The sequence below is a fragment of the Epargyreus clarus genome, unplaced genomic scaffold (assembly GCF_041222505.1).
Source record: "Epargyreus clarus isolate Ecla_fem2 unplaced genomic scaffold, WU_Ecla_fem_2.2 ptg000033l, whole genome shotgun sequence".
Classification (NCBI taxonomy): Eukaryota; Metazoa; Arthropoda; class Insecta; order Lepidoptera; family Hesperiidae; genus Epargyreus; species Epargyreus clarus.
The window spans coordinates 757,743-776,700 of record NW_027332238.1 but is presented as its reverse complement, the minus strand read 5'-3'; the positions used below and the strand labels follow the sequence as shown (position 1 = coordinate 776,700).

The following is an 18,958-nucleotide window of genomic DNA, read 5'->3' as shown; positions in this document are numbered from 1 at the left end:
AACATCAGGTGGACTGCGTACTCGTCTGCTACTCCTATATAATAAAAAGGTGCTGATTGAAATAAAATACCAAACATTTATCAATAAATTTATTAATCAAAATATTTATCATAATCTCAAATTGTATTAAAAATAGTATTCTTATTTCACTTACATTATTAACACAACATATCTCATTATTTTAATAAGAAAATAGTTTAAGAAAAAAAAACAGAAAACAGTTAAAAAAGAAAGAAAGAAAAAGTTAAAACATAATTTCCAATTTTATCAAAAATAATATTCTTATTTTACTTACATTATTAAAACAAAACATATGTTATTACGTTCAAAGAAAATAACAAATAAGCCTCATAGAAAAAAGAAAAAGAAGTAACATTAGTAATTTTGAAGTAAATCTTAGTACTCCAAATATGAACCGTTTTAATTTTAATAACAGATATAATAGTATGAAAGAATAAAAGAATAAATGGTTTCAACTTTGATTTGTAAAATAAAAAGATACTTCGCCTAGAAATTGAATGAATATTTCAAACATTTTATGGATATACTAGCTGACCCCGCAAACGTTGTGTTGCCATAAAAATAAAAAAATGTTAAGGGTGAACAATCCTTATCACTTAGGGGTATGAAATAGATAGTAGCCGATTCTCAGACCTACTGAATATGCGTATAAAATTTGATGAAAATCGGTAAGGCCGTCGTCGGAGGAGTACGGTAACTAACACTGTGACACGAGAATTTTATATATAAGATTAGCAAGAAGACGTGGCAAAACTTTATTTACGTAATTTTTAAATTTCACTTCATTCACTTGGTGGTAAAGGGGGGGGGGGAGGGGTAAATGTGAATATTGTCAATTGTAGGGTCGGGGAGTGGGGGGAGTACTGTCACTTCGAGGCAAAATTCTTGTGCAAATGTCAATACTGTCACATCTTTGGGGGTGTCATGTTCTTTTTATCCCTTCATTTTCCATCACTATTCTCAATTTTACTTCTTCTTACTGGAATTCAGTGTCAAAATGTCACAACTGTCAGTAGCGTCACTGTCAACGGACAGTTTGAACTGCTTTATATGGCGCTTGCTGGCTATGTGCTCCTGTATGCCGTGGGCTTCACTGCCCACCTCAGTATTGCAAGTGAGGCAATGGGCCATCGTGGTACTTACCTGAGGACAACAGATTTTTTATTTCTATTTTTTTATTTTTTTTTTAATATACAGGGTGAATTTTCAAATAGACCTTCAGGGCCAAATCCGAAACTATAAGGATTAGCGAAAAATGCTGAAAGGAGTTACGAGACCGATTTTGATAGAAACTAAAAGTGCATCATTAGTTTTTTTAAATATATTTGTCCCTAGCCCGGAATCGAACGAGTTCGTTTTGAAAAAAAATACACCCTCTACCTACTCTTTCACTATCTGATAGTGACGTTTATAAGGAAAAATTCACCCTGTATAGCAGACGAGCATGTAGTCTTGATAAGTAGGTACTACCAAGGGACATCTGTAGTCAATCCCGGATAAGATCAGATTCCTACCGGTCATAGATGCCGCTACCCCTGAGGACTAAGCTGGAACGCCTCGTATATCTAATACCACACTTCAAACCAGAACACAGCAGCGCTACACTGCTGTTATTAGGCAGATAATAGAAGTAAGTGTGACGCTGGTGCCTCCGGAGTTGTATAAAAAAATATAGTTTAAAAACTAAAAACCACGCTAAAATCGCACAAGGAAAATCGTTAATCCTGATTCCTGACGATCCTGGTCTGGTGAATGGAATAAAATTATTTAAATCGTGTATTGTCATCGGTTCTTGATAATTGTTCAAAATTTTAAATTAATCGGACCGTTCAAAGTGGGTAAAAATCGAGTTCAAAGATTCCGTTACATACATACATAATTACATACAAGTCAAGCTAATAAAAGCGTGGTACAGTCCGCGTAAAACTGCTAGTCCGCTCTGAATATAGAAATGAATCGCGTCGCCATAGCAAATTGTATGACTACACCTGGTCGCGACTTCAGAACGGACTAGCAGTTTGGCGCGGACTATAATATGATAACATAACTTACCTTTCTTATCAAATTCGGTGCGTAATCCAACATAAAACTATCATTAAGTACATTAGTATGTTGAAAACTCTCTATATGTGACGATACTTCATAATTCCTAAGCGTAATATCACAAATACTACAGTTATACTCATTCTTCCCTTTAGAAACACCATGATACGCCTCCCACGTTATCTTTAAAAGAACACCATTTATATTTATTATCTTTTTATGTTTCACGTCATTTTGCGTCGGTTTTGCGATGTTCAAGACAATTTTCCATTCAATATCTTTATCTTTTGAGACTGTCTCCTTTTGTGTCTGACAAACTATTTCTCTGACGCCCGACTTTATTTCGTTACGACGAGTCATTTTAACGATCTTGTGGCAGTCGTTTCCGTTATGCGGAGCCCACGATAGATGTTCTGATAGAAACTTTCTCATTATTATCACATTGCAGATCGCACAGTGATAACACGACGATACCTGAAATATAAATGTTAATGTAATTATTCATACGTTTGTGTTCAAAAAAGTAAATTAATTAAAGTAATAGCCCAATGCATAGATAAGTATAGATATCTCACCGCCTTGTAATTGAAGAAAGCGATTAAATTACTTAAACGGTTGACAAATGTGTCAGCCATTTAATGGCTGTCATGGTGTAATTTTCGCGAAACAATGCCAACGTGGGCAGTTAAGTGGTGCAAGAACACGAAATCGAAGAAAAGATGCGGAGAAATATCGTTTCATTCTTTAATGATCTAAAAACTATTTTTTTAATATTTTTCAAACACGAAAATAGATGACAGTGACAATTTCAATTGTCAAAACTGGTTACATTGTCTTGTTAGGAGTGAGTAATCTTTACAAATCTATGGCATTATGGTTAAGAAACTCGATGTTTAAATCCTAGGCACGTACCTCGGATTTTTAATTTATATGCGTATTATAAATTATCACTTGCTTAAACGGTGAAGGTAAAACATCGTGAGGAAACCTGCATACCTGAGAGATCTATATGAAAAACAATCCCAAAAGTATGTGAAGTCTACCAATACGCACTTGTCCAGCGCGGTGGACTATGGCCTAATCCTTCTCATTCTGAGAGGAGACCCGTGCCCAGCAGTGGGACAGTGATGAGTTGATGATGATGAAGTTTGTGCTTTTATATAATATAGATGTAGCGGATGATGGTATGTGGCTACTGACGTAAACATTTGTAATCAACTCGAGATAAGATCTAGCTGAGCAGCCACAAATGCACCCTGAGGACTAATCTGAAAGCCTCTGAAAACTATGTCTCCCTTACCACACTTCAAACCAGAACACAGCAGCGCTTAACACTGCTGTTACAACAGAAATAGGTGTGACGGTGGTGCCGCCGGAGTCGGACCACAGAGGGTTCTATTAGTATCAACGTTGTATGATATATTATGTGTATGTGTGAGTTAATCTTTGTATGTAGTATAGTCCGCGTAAAACTGCTAGTCCGCTCTGAATATAGAAATGAATACCGTCGCCATAGCAAATTGTGACTACACCTGCTCGCAAGCCTCAGAGCGGACTAGCAGTTTGGCGCGGACTATACTAACCAAAACTTACCTGTCTCAGTAGGTGCGTCTCGTATTTTTCCAAAAATTTCTTATTCTTCACATTCGCAGAATGTTCTTTACTATTCACGTGAGCCGATAAGTCGAAAACTTTTACCGAGCATAGAAAACAGTACCGGTAACCGGTACCGACTTGAACCAACCCATTAAACGAAGTCAGCGTAATTTTTGCGTATAAACTCTTTATCTTAACATAAACAAATTGTTCTTCATCAAAGATTTCTGTATTCGTCACACTTTCCGTTACACATTTGGTCTCGTTATCTCCATTTCTAATCTGTTCTGTCACTTCATTTGAATTTAGAACGCATTGTTTATCTGCATCGTTATCGTTTCTGATTTTTAAATTTGAATTTGGAACACTCTGCGAGTCATTTTCATTCTTCCCTGTTGGAATATCTAGAGGTGGGTTTTTGAACATTTGTGGTGGGGTTATGGGTACATAGGGAGAGGGGTGCATAGGAACCAAACCTAAAGATTTATTTAAAAAGAACGTGTGCATCGGATCATATGTGTGATTTAATGGCTGGAACACGAAATGATTACATATGAGGCAATGGAATCCATACGGAATCTGAAATGAAAAACAAAAAAAAAATATAAAAAAAAAACGAAAAAAATGTTTTGTAACGTCAATTTGTGTATAAATCAACATACGATCATAAAAGCCTCCGCTTTTCACACTTTGAAAGTGGTAGAACCCATTGTGGTTTGACCGGCGGCACCACCGTCACACCTATTTCTGTTATAACAGCAGCGTTAAGCACTGCTGTGTTCTGGTTTGAAGTGTGGTAAGGGAGACATACTTTTCCGAGGTGTTCCAGCTTAGTCCTAAGGGGTAGCGGCGCATCTGTGGCCGACCACAGGTAGAAATATCTAATCCTATCTGGGGTTGATTACAGATGTCCATGGGCGGCAGTAGCCACATACCATCAGGTGGACAGCATGCTCGTCTGCTACTCCTATATTATATAAAAAAAAAACCTGTATATACATAACCTTATAATCCTTACCTGTCGTATTAAGTGCATACCGGCAGGAAGCCAAAACCGCGTACGGGCGAGCAAACTCGCATGATACACATCTTTCGTGACATGATCCAACACATTTACACATAGCACACCACACAAGAAACAGTGGAAACCAGTGGGACCCTTCTGAATAAAGTTGTAAGCTAATTCATTCACTCGGAAACACTGTCCGAATTCTCTTATCATAATCGTGTTCGTCGATAGAACATTATTTATAGCTTCGTTGCTAATTTTCAAAGTTTCGTTATTTTCGTTTCTGTTAGCTATAACTTCGTTATTGTTTATATTTTCAGTTTCCGTTGCTTCGTTATTTATATTTCTGCTTACAGTTGGACTTGTAGCTCGTTCAGTCAACGGATTTTCGTTTAAAACACTCGAATTCTTTAAATGCGTATCAATGTGTGCTTGAGTTTGCTTTAAACCCGCTGCGCGGTTCCTATCTGGTTTCGTGTCTAGTTTAGGGCTTGCTCTATCAGTTTCGATCAAATTTGTATTCGTTTTCTTCATGTGCATTGTCGTTATGTGTTCTAGCATTTCGTGTTGCATCTGTAGGTTGTTGCAATGGCCGCAGTGGTACAATTTGCCGTCAACCTGAAAAATAATTTGATTTTGAAAAAAATCTATTATGAGCATTTTTGAAACACAGTTAAGTGGCGCTACTTTTTATTATATCTTGTAGCAAACAAGCATGCAGTTCATCTTTTTTATAATAAAATTATATAAGTAGTAGCGGCGCACCTGTGGCGACGTTAGATAGGTATCTAATCTAATCTAGAGTTGATTATAGATGTCCATGGGCGGCAGTAGCCACTTACCATCAGGTGGACTGCATGCTCGTCTGATACTCCTATATTATAAAACCACCATCATCAAATACATGTATGAAACGAAAAACATTATATTCCGCATACGGCTACATAATCTTACCTTTCGAATAACATGGTCACTATACTCTTCAACGAGAGGACATTTCATCAAGTTCTCGACATGACTTGCTTCGACACAATGATCCGATTTATACCTTATCGGCCCGTCCTTCTGGCACGCCATACAGTAATACGTATTATTTTTGAACGATATAACCATATTCCAGCAGTAATACTTCACTTTCGCCTGCTTATCCTTCAAGTCGACTGTCACGTACTGCGACGTGACGAATGTCTTGGGTTTCTTAGCTATATCCGCGTACGAGAACCCCGGTCTATCGTTACCGTTATCAGAATTACATTCGCTGAACACATCGTCGTAAAAGCCATCGAAACTCTCGCTCTCAAAGCCGCTGCTGTCCTCGACTTGATATTTATCGTTATCTGTTTGTGAAAAAAGCGTGTTAGTCTATCGGTTAAGAGAGTAAAAAATATAGTTCAAGAAACTAAAAACACGCTTTTATGATAAAATCAACTAAAAAGTAGAAAATAATTCTATTTCATTCTTTCATACATGCAGGGGTAAGATAAGGATGCATGTTGATCTCTTTCTACTGAACAACGGAGTTACTCACTGACAAACATACAAGTGAAACTAATATAAAGCGTGTAAAAAGCAGTGATAGCTTATTGGTTAAGAGACTCGGCTTCTTTATCGAGGGGTCCGAGGTTCAAATCCCAGGCACCAACATTAAAACAAACAGTATCATATCCCAGTTTGTTTTAATGCCAAAAACACCCTAAGAGTTTAAAACAAGAAATACTCTTTGAGAAACACAATGGACATATTCAAATGTGAATAAAGCCAAATTTAAAGAATACACACTAATAATAATAAAAAAAAATCCCAGGCACCTCATATTTTCAAAGTTATGTGCGTATTAGAAATTAATTATCACTTGCTAAAACGGTGAAGGAAAACATCGTGAGGAAACCTGCACACCTGAGACATCTTAAAAAGAAGTTTTCAAGGGTATGTGAAGTCTACCAATTCGCACTTGTCCAGCGCCCTGACTGTGGCCTAATCCTTCTCATTCTGAGAGGAGACCCGTGCCCAGCAGTGGAGAGTAATGGGTTAATGATGATGTTTTTTCCGTGATCCTTATCACTGTATTCCCTATATTTCGTTACGGTGAGACCGAATTCCTCATAGCTAGTATCGTTACCTCTGTTTCCGTAATCATTGTCATCAGTACTGTTTCTCATTACGTTGAGCGGGAAATGTATGCAGTCGTTTCTATTTCCGTTGTTTCTGTTTCCGTTAGTCTCTAAGCGATTAAGGATGTCTGATGCTCTGTTTATAGACACGAGTATCTTCTCCCCGTGGGAGTCGCTCTCCAAATGGCTTACGTCATCAAATATTATATTACAGATCCCGCAGTGGTATGTATCTTTGATCTGAAAAATTAAAATTAAAATGTAGCTTACCTTAAAGGTACCGTTATAATTTTTAATGGTGGTAGAACCCTCTGTGGTTCGACTCCGGTGGCACCACCGTCACACCTATTTCTGTTATAACAGCAGTGTAGCGCTGCTGTGTTCTGGTTTCTAAGGTGGTGAGGGCGACATACTTTTCCGAGACGTTCCAACTTAGTCCTCAGGGGTAGCGGTGCATCTGTAACCGACCTCAGGTAGGAATATCTAATCCTATCTGGGGTTGATTCCGGATGTCCATGTGCGGCAGTAGCCACTTACCATTAGATGGACTGCATGCTCGTCTGCTACTCCTATATTATAAAAAAAAGTGTTAAGCGCTGCTGTGTTCTGGTTTGAAGGGTGGTAAGGGAGACATACTTTTCCGAGGCGTTTCAACTTAGTCCTCAGGAGTAACGCATCTGAGGCGACTTCAGGTAGAAATTTAATCATATCTGGTGATTACAGATATGCATGGGGGGCAGCAGCCTTACCATCAGGTGGCCTGCATGCTCGTGTGCTGCTCCTATATAAAGAAAATGTGCCAAAAATTATATTTACCTTTCTAACTATGCTCAACTCGAACTCTTTCAGAGGTTTTAAATCATTTAGATTTGTCAAATGTTCACGTGCAGCTATGTGTGCGATATCAACATTGACACTCGTGTCACAGGCCAGGCATTCCAAGTGGTCCTCACCCATCATAGTGTGCCATGCGAACGTGTCCAAAATCACCGTGGAATTGATTACTACGCCGTACGGTGTGTGTAGTACCGATAATTGAAAATCTGTAAGAAAATGTGCAAATGAAAAGTTTTACTCAAATTCGAAATAATTTATATATAATATGGAAGTAGCAGACGAGCATGCAGTCCACCTGATGGTAAGTGGCTACTGTCAACAAATATCTGCTATCAAATCCAGACGACCTAATTCCCACCTGAGGTCGGCCACAGATGCGCCGCTACCCCTGAGGACTAAGCTGGAATGCTTCTAAAGTTACCACCTTCAAACCTGCACACAATAGCGCTTAACATTGATGCTATTTGGCAGTAATAGGCGCTTCTGAAGTATTTTCTGTTATAACAGTAGTGTGAAGCTGCTGTGTTTTGGTTTGAAGTATGGTAAGAGTATGTGTCTTACCCTTACATACTTATCTCAGGTGTTCCCACTTAGTCATCAGGGATAATGGGGTTGATTACAGATGTCTATGAGCGACAGTTACTATCAGGTGAACTGCATGCGTCTGCTACCTCAATATTATAGAACCCTTTGTGGTTCGACTCCGGCGGCACCACCGCCACACCTATTTCTGCCTAATAACAACAGTGTTAGGCGCTGCTGTGTTCCGTTTGAAGGGTGTGGTAAGGGAGATAGACTTTTCCGAGGCGTTCCAGCTTAGTCCTCAGGGGTAGCGACGCATCTGTGGCCGACCTCAGGTAGGAATATCTAATCCTATCTGGGGTTTATTACAGATGTCCATGGGCGGCAGTAGCCATTTATCATAAGGTGGAATGCATGCTCGTCTGCTTCTCCTATATTATAGAAAAAAACGTACCATCCTCGATGTTGAAGTTTGTCTGTATTTCGCCAATCCTTAATCCTTCGTCGCCTAAACATAAACTATCCTTAGCTTCAACTTCAAACTGTAATAACTCATCATCGCTGACTCCATCAATATCTCGAAAAACTATACCATTTATTTCATACGCTTTAAAATCATTACCATTCTCTTTTAAAGATGGTAGAAGAAGCGAGTCTACAAAGACAGGTGGTATGTCTTCATGTTCTCCATTTTCAAGTTCTTCACATACTTGATCTGTTACATCGCTTGGACATAAAATAATATTTTCATCTGCATGATTATTTGTCATTTCTCCACTGTGTGTAACACTACTTGCATCCAAAATAACATTTTCAGATATGGTTTCTACTATAGGCATGTTATTTTCTTCTTCATTCTGTATTTCGTGTTCCTCATTTTCAACTTCACCATCTGTACAATTATTTGTCACTTCTCCACTGTGTGTAACACTACTTGCATCCAAAATAACATTTTCAGATATGGTTTCTACTATAGGCATGTCAATTTCTTCTTCATTCTGTATTTCATGTTCTTCATTTTCAACTTTACCATCTGTACGATTATTTGTCACTTCTCCACTGTATGTAACACTACTTACACCCAAAATTACATTTTCAGATATGGTTTCTACTATAGGCATGTCATTTTCTTCTTCATTCTGTATTTCATGTTCTTTATTTTCAATTTCACCATCTGCATGATTATTTGTCATTTCTCCACTACTTACACCCAAAATAACATTTTCAGATATGGTTTCTACTATAGGCATGTTATTTGCGTCTTCATTCTGTTTTGTAAATGCTACGCTATCTTCATGTTCTCCACTTTTCACTTCCCCATTATAATGTGTTACATTACTCGCACCCAAAAGAACATTTTCAGGTGCGTCGGCTACTGGTACGCTATTTTCTTCTCCATCTTGTGATTCTCCAACAAAATTTTGATCTCTTGCATTCCTGGTATTTGAAAGCTGTCCATGTGCCTCTTTAAAGTCTACATTTAAAGATGTGCTATTTTCACCTTCTCCACAACCTTCTATATTCTTCAACTGATCGACCGCATCTACAGCTACTTCGTGTGATTTTTTTGCACCTTGATCTCCATAACCAACTACAGGTGTAGGCATTTTCGTGTCATTACTGAAAACAAAAAGTTTAATTAATTAATCGACTAGAAATTATTATTAAAAAAAAAATCAATTTTAAAATATAGCCCATGATTATTCCAACAATTTCATTGAATCCAATGACACATTATTGAGTGGAAGGTGGTAGACCCCCCTGTTGACTCCGGCAGCACCACCGCCACACCTATTTCTGTTATAACAACAGTAAGCGCTGCTGTGTTTCAGTTTGAAGGATGTTGTATGAGACATACTTTTTCGAGGCATTCCAGTTTAGTCTTCAGGGGTAGCGGCACGTTTGTGGACGAAATCAGGTAGCAATGTAATGTTATTTGAGGTCGATCACAGATGTCCATGGGTGGCAGTAGCCTTACCATCAATGGACTGCATGCTCGTCTGCTACTCTTATAAAAAGACACCTCCCATGTTACAATCGGTGAAGCAGTTGGTGTAAGGCCAAGGAATAAAACACGCTCGAAAATACCCTCCTCACTCAGGCGCAATCACAGCATACAATGATCGCAGCGCGTTATATGTTCTAGAAACATGTACTGATACTTAATTGTGTTTAATATATTGACTTTAATTTCTAATTTGATTTATGTAATTATCATATTAGATTTTTTTTGTAACATATAATAATTTTGACTTTAATGTAATGTGGATATTAAATAATGATTATATAATAATTAATTATGACTGACGTAAGTAACGATGTACCTACTTGATTATAAATGTACCAATTAATCTGAAATTGACTATATTAACTAAATTTATTAATGTATAACAATTATTTTTTTCTTACTCTAACGCATTAGGTATAAACCTGTAATGTCAGCTGTAATTATGATTTAAATTAATAAATAAATAAATAAAAAAGGGGGGGGAGTGAGAGAGGAAATTTTGTTAAATTAGACCATTTTTTTCGAACTTTCTAACTTCAGTTTCAATTGTAAAGTCCATGCTGGGTTTTCCCACGAAAATGCAATTCGCATTTGACGGTTGGTAGGGGGTAATACCCTTGTGTCCTCCCTGGGACCGCGCCAGTCCGCACTGATGTAAAAGATTAAATAATAGTATTTTATATTCGAAGTTATGAAGAATTAGAGATCTTTATAAAACAAACAGTGTATTAAAAAGCATAATCTATATATATAAAAGCGAAAAGATACTCACGTTCGAAACGTATTAATCAAGGTTTTGCCGAAACTACTGAAGCTACAATCATGAAATTTGGAATATAGCTTCATTTTCTAATTTAGATGCGCACTAAGAACGGATTTTTTGATATTCCACCATTAAGGGGGTTAAATGGGGGTTGAAAGTTAATATGAAAGTCCGTCAGTTTTAAAGCAAACTGGATGAAAATTGGTATTTAGCTTTCTGATTAAAAGTAATAAAATTTTAATCTAAGGGTTTTTTCAAAATCAACCCTAAAGGTGGTTAAATAGGGGTTGACAGCTTATTTTAAATTTTGCCATTTTGAAAGCCAGCTCTATGAAAGTTAGCCATTGCTTTACTGGTTAGATATAATAGAACTTTAGTTCTACCGTTTTTGGAAAATCAACCCCTATGTGGGTTAAATAAGGGTTGTAAGTTTGTATGGAATTCCCCCAGTTTTGATGTAAACTCTATGAAAATCGGTATTTGGGCTTTCGGTTAAAAATAATTAAATACCTATTTCACCATTTTTGGAAAATCAACCCTTAAGTTGGTAAAATAAGGGTTGACAGCTTATTATAAAATTTGCCAATTTGAAAGCCAGAACTATGAAAGTTAGCCATTGCTTTACTGGTTAGATATAGTAGAACTTTAATTCTACGGTTTATGGAAAATCAACCCTTATGTGGGTTAAATAAGGGTTGTAAGTTTGTATGAAAATCCCCCAGTTTTGATCTAATCTCTATGAAAATCTGTATTTAGCTTTTTGGTAGAAAATAATTAAACACTGTTTTCATCGTTTTTGGAAAATCAACCCTTAAGTTGGTAAAATAAGGGTTGACAGTTTATTTTAGAATTTGCCAATTTGAAAGCCATCACTACGAAAGTTAGTCATTGCCTTACTGATTAGATATAGTGGAACTTTAATTCTAGCGTTTTTGGGAAAATCAACCCTTATATGGGTTAAATAAGGATTGTTAGTTTGTATGAAAGTCCCCCAGTTTTGATGTAAACTGTACGAAAATCGGTATTTGGGTTTTCGATAGAAAATAATTAAACACCTATTTCACCATTTTTGGAAAATCAACCCTTAAGTTGGTAAAATAAGGGTTGACAGCTTATTTTAAAAATTTCGGATTTAAAGCCAGCTCTATGAAAGTTAGCCATTGCCTCACTGGTAAGATATAGTGGAACTTTAATTCTATCGTTTTTGGAAAATCAACCCTTATTTGGGTTAAATACGGGTTGTAGGTTTGTATGAGAGTCCCCCAGATTTGACGTAAACTGTATAAAAATCGGTATTTGGATTTTCGATAGAAAATAATTAATCATCTATTTCATTGTTTTTGGAAAATCATCCCTTAAGGCCGTTAAATGGGGGTTGGAATTTTATTTCAAACTCCGTTACTTCGGAAGCAAGGTCTATTAAAATTTGCATTAGGCTTTCCTGTTGGAAATAATAGAACTTTTTTAACACCATTTATGGAAAATATACCCTTAAGAGGGTAAAATAGGGGTTGAAAGTTTGTTGAGAACTCCGCAGATTTTGAAACAAAGTCTATGAAAATTAGTATTCAGCTTTCTGATTGTAAATAATAGAACACCTATTTTACCGTTTCTGGAAAATCAACCCTTAAGTTCGATTAATAGGGAATAGAACTTTATTTTAAAATCCGTTCATTTGGAAACAAGGATTGTAAAAACAGCATTTAGCGCTCTGGTTCGAAATAATAGAGCTTATTTAACACCGTTTATGGAAAATCTACCCTTAAGAAGGTAAAATAGGGGTGGAAACTTCATTTAGAAGTCCGCATCTTTTTAAGCAAAGTTTATGAAAATTGTTATTTGGCTTTCTGATTGAAAATAATAGGACACCTATAAAACAGTTTTTGGAATATCAACCCTTAAGGTTATTTAATAGGGGATGGAATTTTATTTTAAAAGCCGTTTATTCGGAAGCAAGGAGTGTAAAAAATGTAATTGGTTGGGAATGATAGAACTTTTTTAACACCATTTATGGAAAATCTACCCTTATGAGGGTATAATAGGAGTAGAAACTTCGTTTAGATGTCCGCAGATTTTGAAGCAATGTCTATGAAAATTGGTATTTTGCTTTCTGGTTGTAAGTAATATATCACTAATTTTTCCATTTTCACACACAAAATCAACCCTTGAGGTCGTTAAATAGGGGTTGGAACTTTATTTTATAATCCGTTAATTTGGAAGCAACCACTATGAAAAATTATCATTGGACTTAATGAAGCATTTGAGACACTGTTTTTTTTTAGATCAACCCTTAAGATGGCTATAAAAGGGTGTATGCATCATGCCTTTCTGTTTACACATCTGTTTCAGCATTTTTAGCAACTCAACAATCAACCCCATTACGGTGCTATAAGTAAAGAAAGTTCCTTTGGCGTGTCTGGAAAAAGAACAGAGTGCAGAGAAGTTTAGTGTAGGGCGAAATTCCACGGGCCGTAGTAACATATATTTCTAACATGGGAATGTATTGCGCGTGCTGAAGTGCAGAACAGCGGTTTTTTAGGGTTCCGTACCTAAAGGATAAAAACGGAACCCTATTACTAAGACTTCGCTGTCTGTCCTTCTGTCCGTGTGTCACAGGGCTCTATCTCTGGAACCGTAATAGATAGACATGTGAAATTCTTACAGAGGATGCATAACGGTGGCTCCTATAACAACAAATACTAAAAATAAAATAAAGTTGTATACAAAAAGGGTCTCCATACAACAAACTGCTATTCGTTATTTTTCCAACTAACTTATGAACCGTTAGAGGTAGACAGTTAAAATTTTCACAATGTGTGTAATGGCTGCTGCAATATTAAATACTAAAAATTAAAAAAAAAAAAAAAAACATTTTTGGTTGTACTGAACCCTCCAGGTTCGGGTTTGACTTGCACTTGGCCAATTATTACTAACGCACAGACCCGCGGGCCACAAGGGAAAGTCGCGGGCCACACACCACCCGTGGGTGTCGGGTTGTCGACCGCTGGTGTTGAATATTAGCTTTCAGAAATTTGCTGATAAAGTATTTATTGATGCATATGTAGGTACATAGGATGTTTTTGAAATTCTACTAAGGTGGTAAAAGAAGTGTTATATGTACCTATGTATACGGGAATCTTTTAGGTTCGAAGTTAGAAACGTGAAATTTCAGATAACGTCTTTTCAGACAAATGCAATTTTTTTTGATAATGCGTAAGTTTATTCAAATTGGCCTACATTTTGGTATACTTATTAGGTACGTCGCAACTACTTTGGACACACTGCGTGCCAACATTTTGTCCTGCCGTGGGGTATGGTTGTGGTTATGCGTGGATTAGTGATGGTGATGTGATAGACACATAGATCTTGGATTTAAATTTTGAGCTAGAACAGGGCTACAGTATCCTCTGCCTGTCGTACGAGACTAAAGGGGGACTTCTGGAGTTGCGGGTGGTAAGAATGGGAGCTCTAACCGCCCAGCCAGAGACCCTGGAAAGAACCACTGTATGTAAGGCCCCATATAACATGGACGGTTCCTATGGAATAGTGTAAATAATATTATTGTATCCTACATGAAACTTATATTTTAAAGAAAGTTTCATTACAGTTCACTAATTAGAGTTTTAGTGTGTTTCTGAAGAAAGCTGGACCAATTTAGGTACACAGTGACGAAAAAAAAGCTTTTATTAATTAAATATTAATGCTACTTTATCGTTAAAATTGTTAAAGGTACAAATTTACGATTACAGTTATTTGTATGTCATATTATATTTTTTACGCGGGCGAAGCCGCGGGTTCTGCTAGTAAAGTTATTATAAAATACTAGCTCACCCGGCAAACGTTGTGTTGCCATATAATAAAATTACTAAGGGGTATGAAAAATAGATAGTAGCCGATTCTCAGACCTACTGAATATGCATATAAAATTTAGTGAAAATCAGTAAAGCCGTTTCGGAGGAGTACGGTAACTAACATTGTGACACGAGAATTTTATATATAAGATATTTACAGGAAAATATAAATGTATCACTCACCTCTGTCTAACACTCAAACAATGACAATAAAAAAATCATCTTGTTTTATATAAATGTTTTAAGACTTTTAAGTAATAAGTCGTTAATTAAGTTGACAATTATCAATTATTTGACTAACGATAATTACTGATAATGACAGACCATTTTAACAAAACATTGCATTAATTATAAAACAAATAAATCAATTAAATAGAATAGATAATGAAAACTTTGACTCATTACAATGTTTTAAGAGTCTCTCACCAAAGAGTAATAAATAAGTCACCAAGTATGAGTCAAACTCGCACATGGAGGCTTCAGTACCACCAAATATTCATTATATTTCGCTTATTTTTATAAAATAACCATTAAAATATGTTTTATTGTTCTTATTTGTTTTTAATATAATAGCAGTTATAGTAGTAAACTGATTGTAAAAATTCCAACTGTCTTCCTAGTACGTTTTAATAGTTATGCCAAAAAATGCCGAAAAATAGCGGTTTGTTGTATGGAGACCTCCTTTAATATTTGACTTTATTTTATTTTTAGTCTTTGTTGTAATAGTGGCCACCTTTATACATACTCTTTAAACATTTCAAGTGTCTTTCTATTACGGTTCAGGAGATAGAGCCCTGTGAAAGACGGACAGACAGCGGAGGCTTAGTAATAGGGTTCCGTTTTTAGAGTTCCGTACTCAAAGGTAATTTATTTATTTATTTGACACGCCAAGAGCATAACATACACAACATAACATACAGTCTACCGGATGGAAAGTGGCTACTGCCGCCCATGGACATCTCTAATCAATCCCAGATAGGATTAGATATTCCTACCTGAGGTCGGCCACAGATGCGCCACTACCCCTGAAGACTAAGCTGGAACGCCTCGGAAAAGTATGTCTCCCTTACCACACTCTTCAAACCGGAACACAGCAGCACCTAACACTGCTGTTATTAGGTAGAAATAGGTGTGGCGGTGGTGCCGCCGGAGTCGAACCATAAAGGGTTCTACCACCTTCCATACAGTACAGAACCCTCCGTGTACGAGTTCGACTTGCACTTGGCCACTATCAATAAACATATTGACTTATACATTGTACTAAACAATATCTTATATATAAAATTCTCGTGTCACAATGTTAGTTACCGTACTCCTCCAAAAGGCTTTACCGATTCTCACCAAATTTTATATGCATATTCAGTAGGTCTCAGAATCGGCTACTATCTATTTTCCATACCCCTAAGTGATAAGCGTTGTTCACCCTTAACATTTTTTATTTATATGGCAACACAACGTTTGCCGAGTCAGCTAGTTCAATATAATATGTTACTTGAGTCGTGATAAAACACAATATGGTTCTGGTTTGAAGGGTGTGTTAAGGGAGACACATATACAATGCTTTTCAACTTAATCAAAATCAAATCAAAATTTTTTATTCAAAATAGGTTCTTTACAGAGCACTTTTTGAATGTCAAACTACCACCACTTCACAAGGTGTTTCGTTATGGAGAAGAAGCGGCGAAAGAAACTCCATAACACACATCTTTTAAAAAAAAATGGATTTTACAATGTTAAACTTAACCTAATGGTACATGTGGAGCTGGAACTACTTCAGACCACACCGTTTTGTGAGTCAGTCTTAGCCCTTGATAGCAACACATCTGTTCAACACAACCTCGGGCAGTGTAGGGCATAGTTAACTATTTGTAATCTGGTTACTAACTACGATTGAAAGTAGTCAACTACATGTTATGATTACATTGTAATTAACTACTTTTAATTGTAACATTACCTAATTACAGTAATCAAACTAATGTACACTAATGTTATTACCATGCTCAGTCAGCATTATAATGGTTGCGTATGGTTCGATTGTTCCATACAAATTAAAAATACAGACTAATATATAAACGTTGTTCATGCCTATAATTGGCACTCATATGAACCTTATATTATTAATACTACTATAGTGTACTTCTTAGTACTATATAATGTATTGTGTGTTGCTGTTGGCATGTAAATAAATAAATAAATAAATAAATAATGTAGTTATTAATTTGATTGCTGCAATCTAGTAGTTATAACTACTGATTATTTGAATTCTATGAACTTATATTTTGCAATGAAATAAAACGCCTAATAACAGCAGTGTTAGGCGCTGCAGTGTTCCAGTTTGAAGTGTGGTAAGGGAGACATACTTTTCCGAGGCGTTCCAGCTTAGTCCTCAGGGGTAGCGGCACATCTGTGGACGACCTCAGGTATCTGGAATATCTAATCCTATCTGGGGTTGATTATAGATGTCCACGGGCGGAAGTAGCCACTTACCATCAGGTGGACTGCATGCTCGTCTGCTACTCCTATATTATAAAAAAAAAAATATGGAATAAGAGTACAGCCTGTACAGCCACCCGAGTTAAAACCCGAAGGTGTGGGTTCGATTCCCGCCTAATGTCTGTTTAGTGGTAGGACTTAGTGCTGCACTCTCGCTCTAACAGGCTCTTAACTAGCTACCTAGCAAACGACAAGTAGGTACATGAACAACTCGCGCTCGTGTATGCAATTTTTAAAGGCCCAACATCATTTAAAATATGTAGTTATGAAAAGTAATCATGTAATCGTGATTGCAACTAAGTAGTTAGTAATCAACATGTTTACCTACTTTTTACAATTACTTCTTGTATTTTTTAGTTATAATTACTGATTACTATATGTAATCACAGTTAGTCAGTATTTAGATTTCATATTGCCCAACTCTGACCTTAGTTATGATTCTAATCCTATCTGGGGTTGATTACAGATATCCATGGACGGCAGTAGCCACTTACCTGCAGGTCAACTTAATACTTGTATAATAGCATACAATGTTATAATAAAAAATCTGTAGATTGTAGAACTATATTTGTTTTGACTTCAGTGGCACCGCCGTCACACCTATTTCTGTTATACCAGCAACGTAGCGCTGCTGTGTTCTGCTATTATTTGTGGTAAAGGAGACATATTCATCCGAGGATACAACTTAGATTAGAGCTCGACAACAGATGCACCGCTACCCCTGAGGACTAAGCTGGAACGCCTCAGAAAACTATGTCTCCCTTACCACACTTCAAACCAGAACACAGCAGCGCTACACTGCTGTTATAACAGAAATAGGTGTGGCGGTGGTGCCGCCGGAGTCGAATAGTCATACCATGAAGTATGTTTAGTGTTACCAAATATATAACATAATCTTACCTAAGCTTGCTTTTTTCAAGGAGATCTCGTACTTTCTTGACGAAAAACATTGTATTGTACGTAATAACATTAATAGGGATATCAAATAACAATGATTCGAGTACACTTAATTTCTCAAATGTCTTCGTGAAATAACACACTTAAAACAGTTTTAACTTATCAACTTTACTTATCACAAATTTAAGTACGTTAGTTAGTTAGTAAGAACTTATAATACGCTGCTTATATTTTATAAATCAAAATACACTCTAACACAACTTCGACAAAAAGTATTTACGAATTACGAAGTTTTCATTTTGACACACATAGGGGAATACCCATTAGAGATCTGCCGAGTCAGGTCGACTCGAGTCAGTACTCGAGTACTTACATAAACTTGCATACTCGAGTACCAATAGTGATACTCGAGTACCAGTAATACTCGAATACTGACGTTACTCGTACACTACAAATACTACTCGTACAAGTAAAAACTTGATTAATTTTGTGTAGTGAGTGGCGTTTTTTTTTTTTTTGGCCCTTCCGTGCTTTTGGACTGTATGTTGTGCAAAGTACTCGAGTACTTTGTGAATACTTTGGACTCGAGTAGTAACTCGATTCTTTTTTATATGAGTACTAAAGTACTCGAATACCAAAAATGGCCGTGGGATGTGAAAACAATCGTATTTCATTATAATCGATTATTTTTGTGTATTGATCATTTTTATAATTGGACGTAGTTATCCAAAATAGATCCAACCACAAAAACTAGCTTTTGAGAAAATAGGTCTTTTAGTAAAAGTTAAATTGTTTAATTTATGGTTG

General features: G+C 36.5%; 1 protein-coding gene across 1 annotated transcript; it reads right to left on the bottom strand.

Moving 5' to 3' along the window:
- Positions 1 to 332: 332 nt before the first annotated feature.
- On the bottom strand, positions 333 to 18,681 carry LOC140755478 (uncharacterized). The gene is made up of 9 exons (XM_073090751.1): positions 18,155 to 18,681; positions 8,594 to 9,759; positions 7,597 to 7,823; positions 6,789 to 7,020; positions 5,624 to 6,006; positions 4,679 to 5,287; positions 3,658 to 4,239; positions 2,074 to 2,538; positions 333 to 1,164 (listed from the first exon to the last, which is right to left on the bottom strand). Exons 1-9 carry the CDS (start codon positions 18,202 to 18,204, stop codon positions 988 to 990), a joined length of 3,891 nt encoding a protein of 1,296 aa, XP_072946852.1. The 5' UTR covers positions 18,205 to 18,681; the 3' UTR covers positions 333 to 987.
- Positions 18,682 to 18,958: the final 277 nt, after the last annotated feature.

Excerpts from the sequence above, each read along its gene's own strand:
- LOC140755478 (XM_073090751.1), bottom strand. The coding sequence starts at position 18,204 with ATGTTTTTCGTCAAGAAAGTACGAGATCTCCTTGAAAAAAGCAAGCTT. Across the intron at positions 9,760-18,154 it reads CTTGAAAAAAGCAAGCTTAG|TAATGACACGAAAATGCCTA; the intron begins GTAAGATTATGT and ends TTTTGTTTTCAG. Across the intron at positions 4,240-4,678 it reads GTATGCACTTAATACGACAG|ATTCCGTATGGATTCCATTG; the intron begins GTAAGGATTATA and ends TTTTCATTTCAG.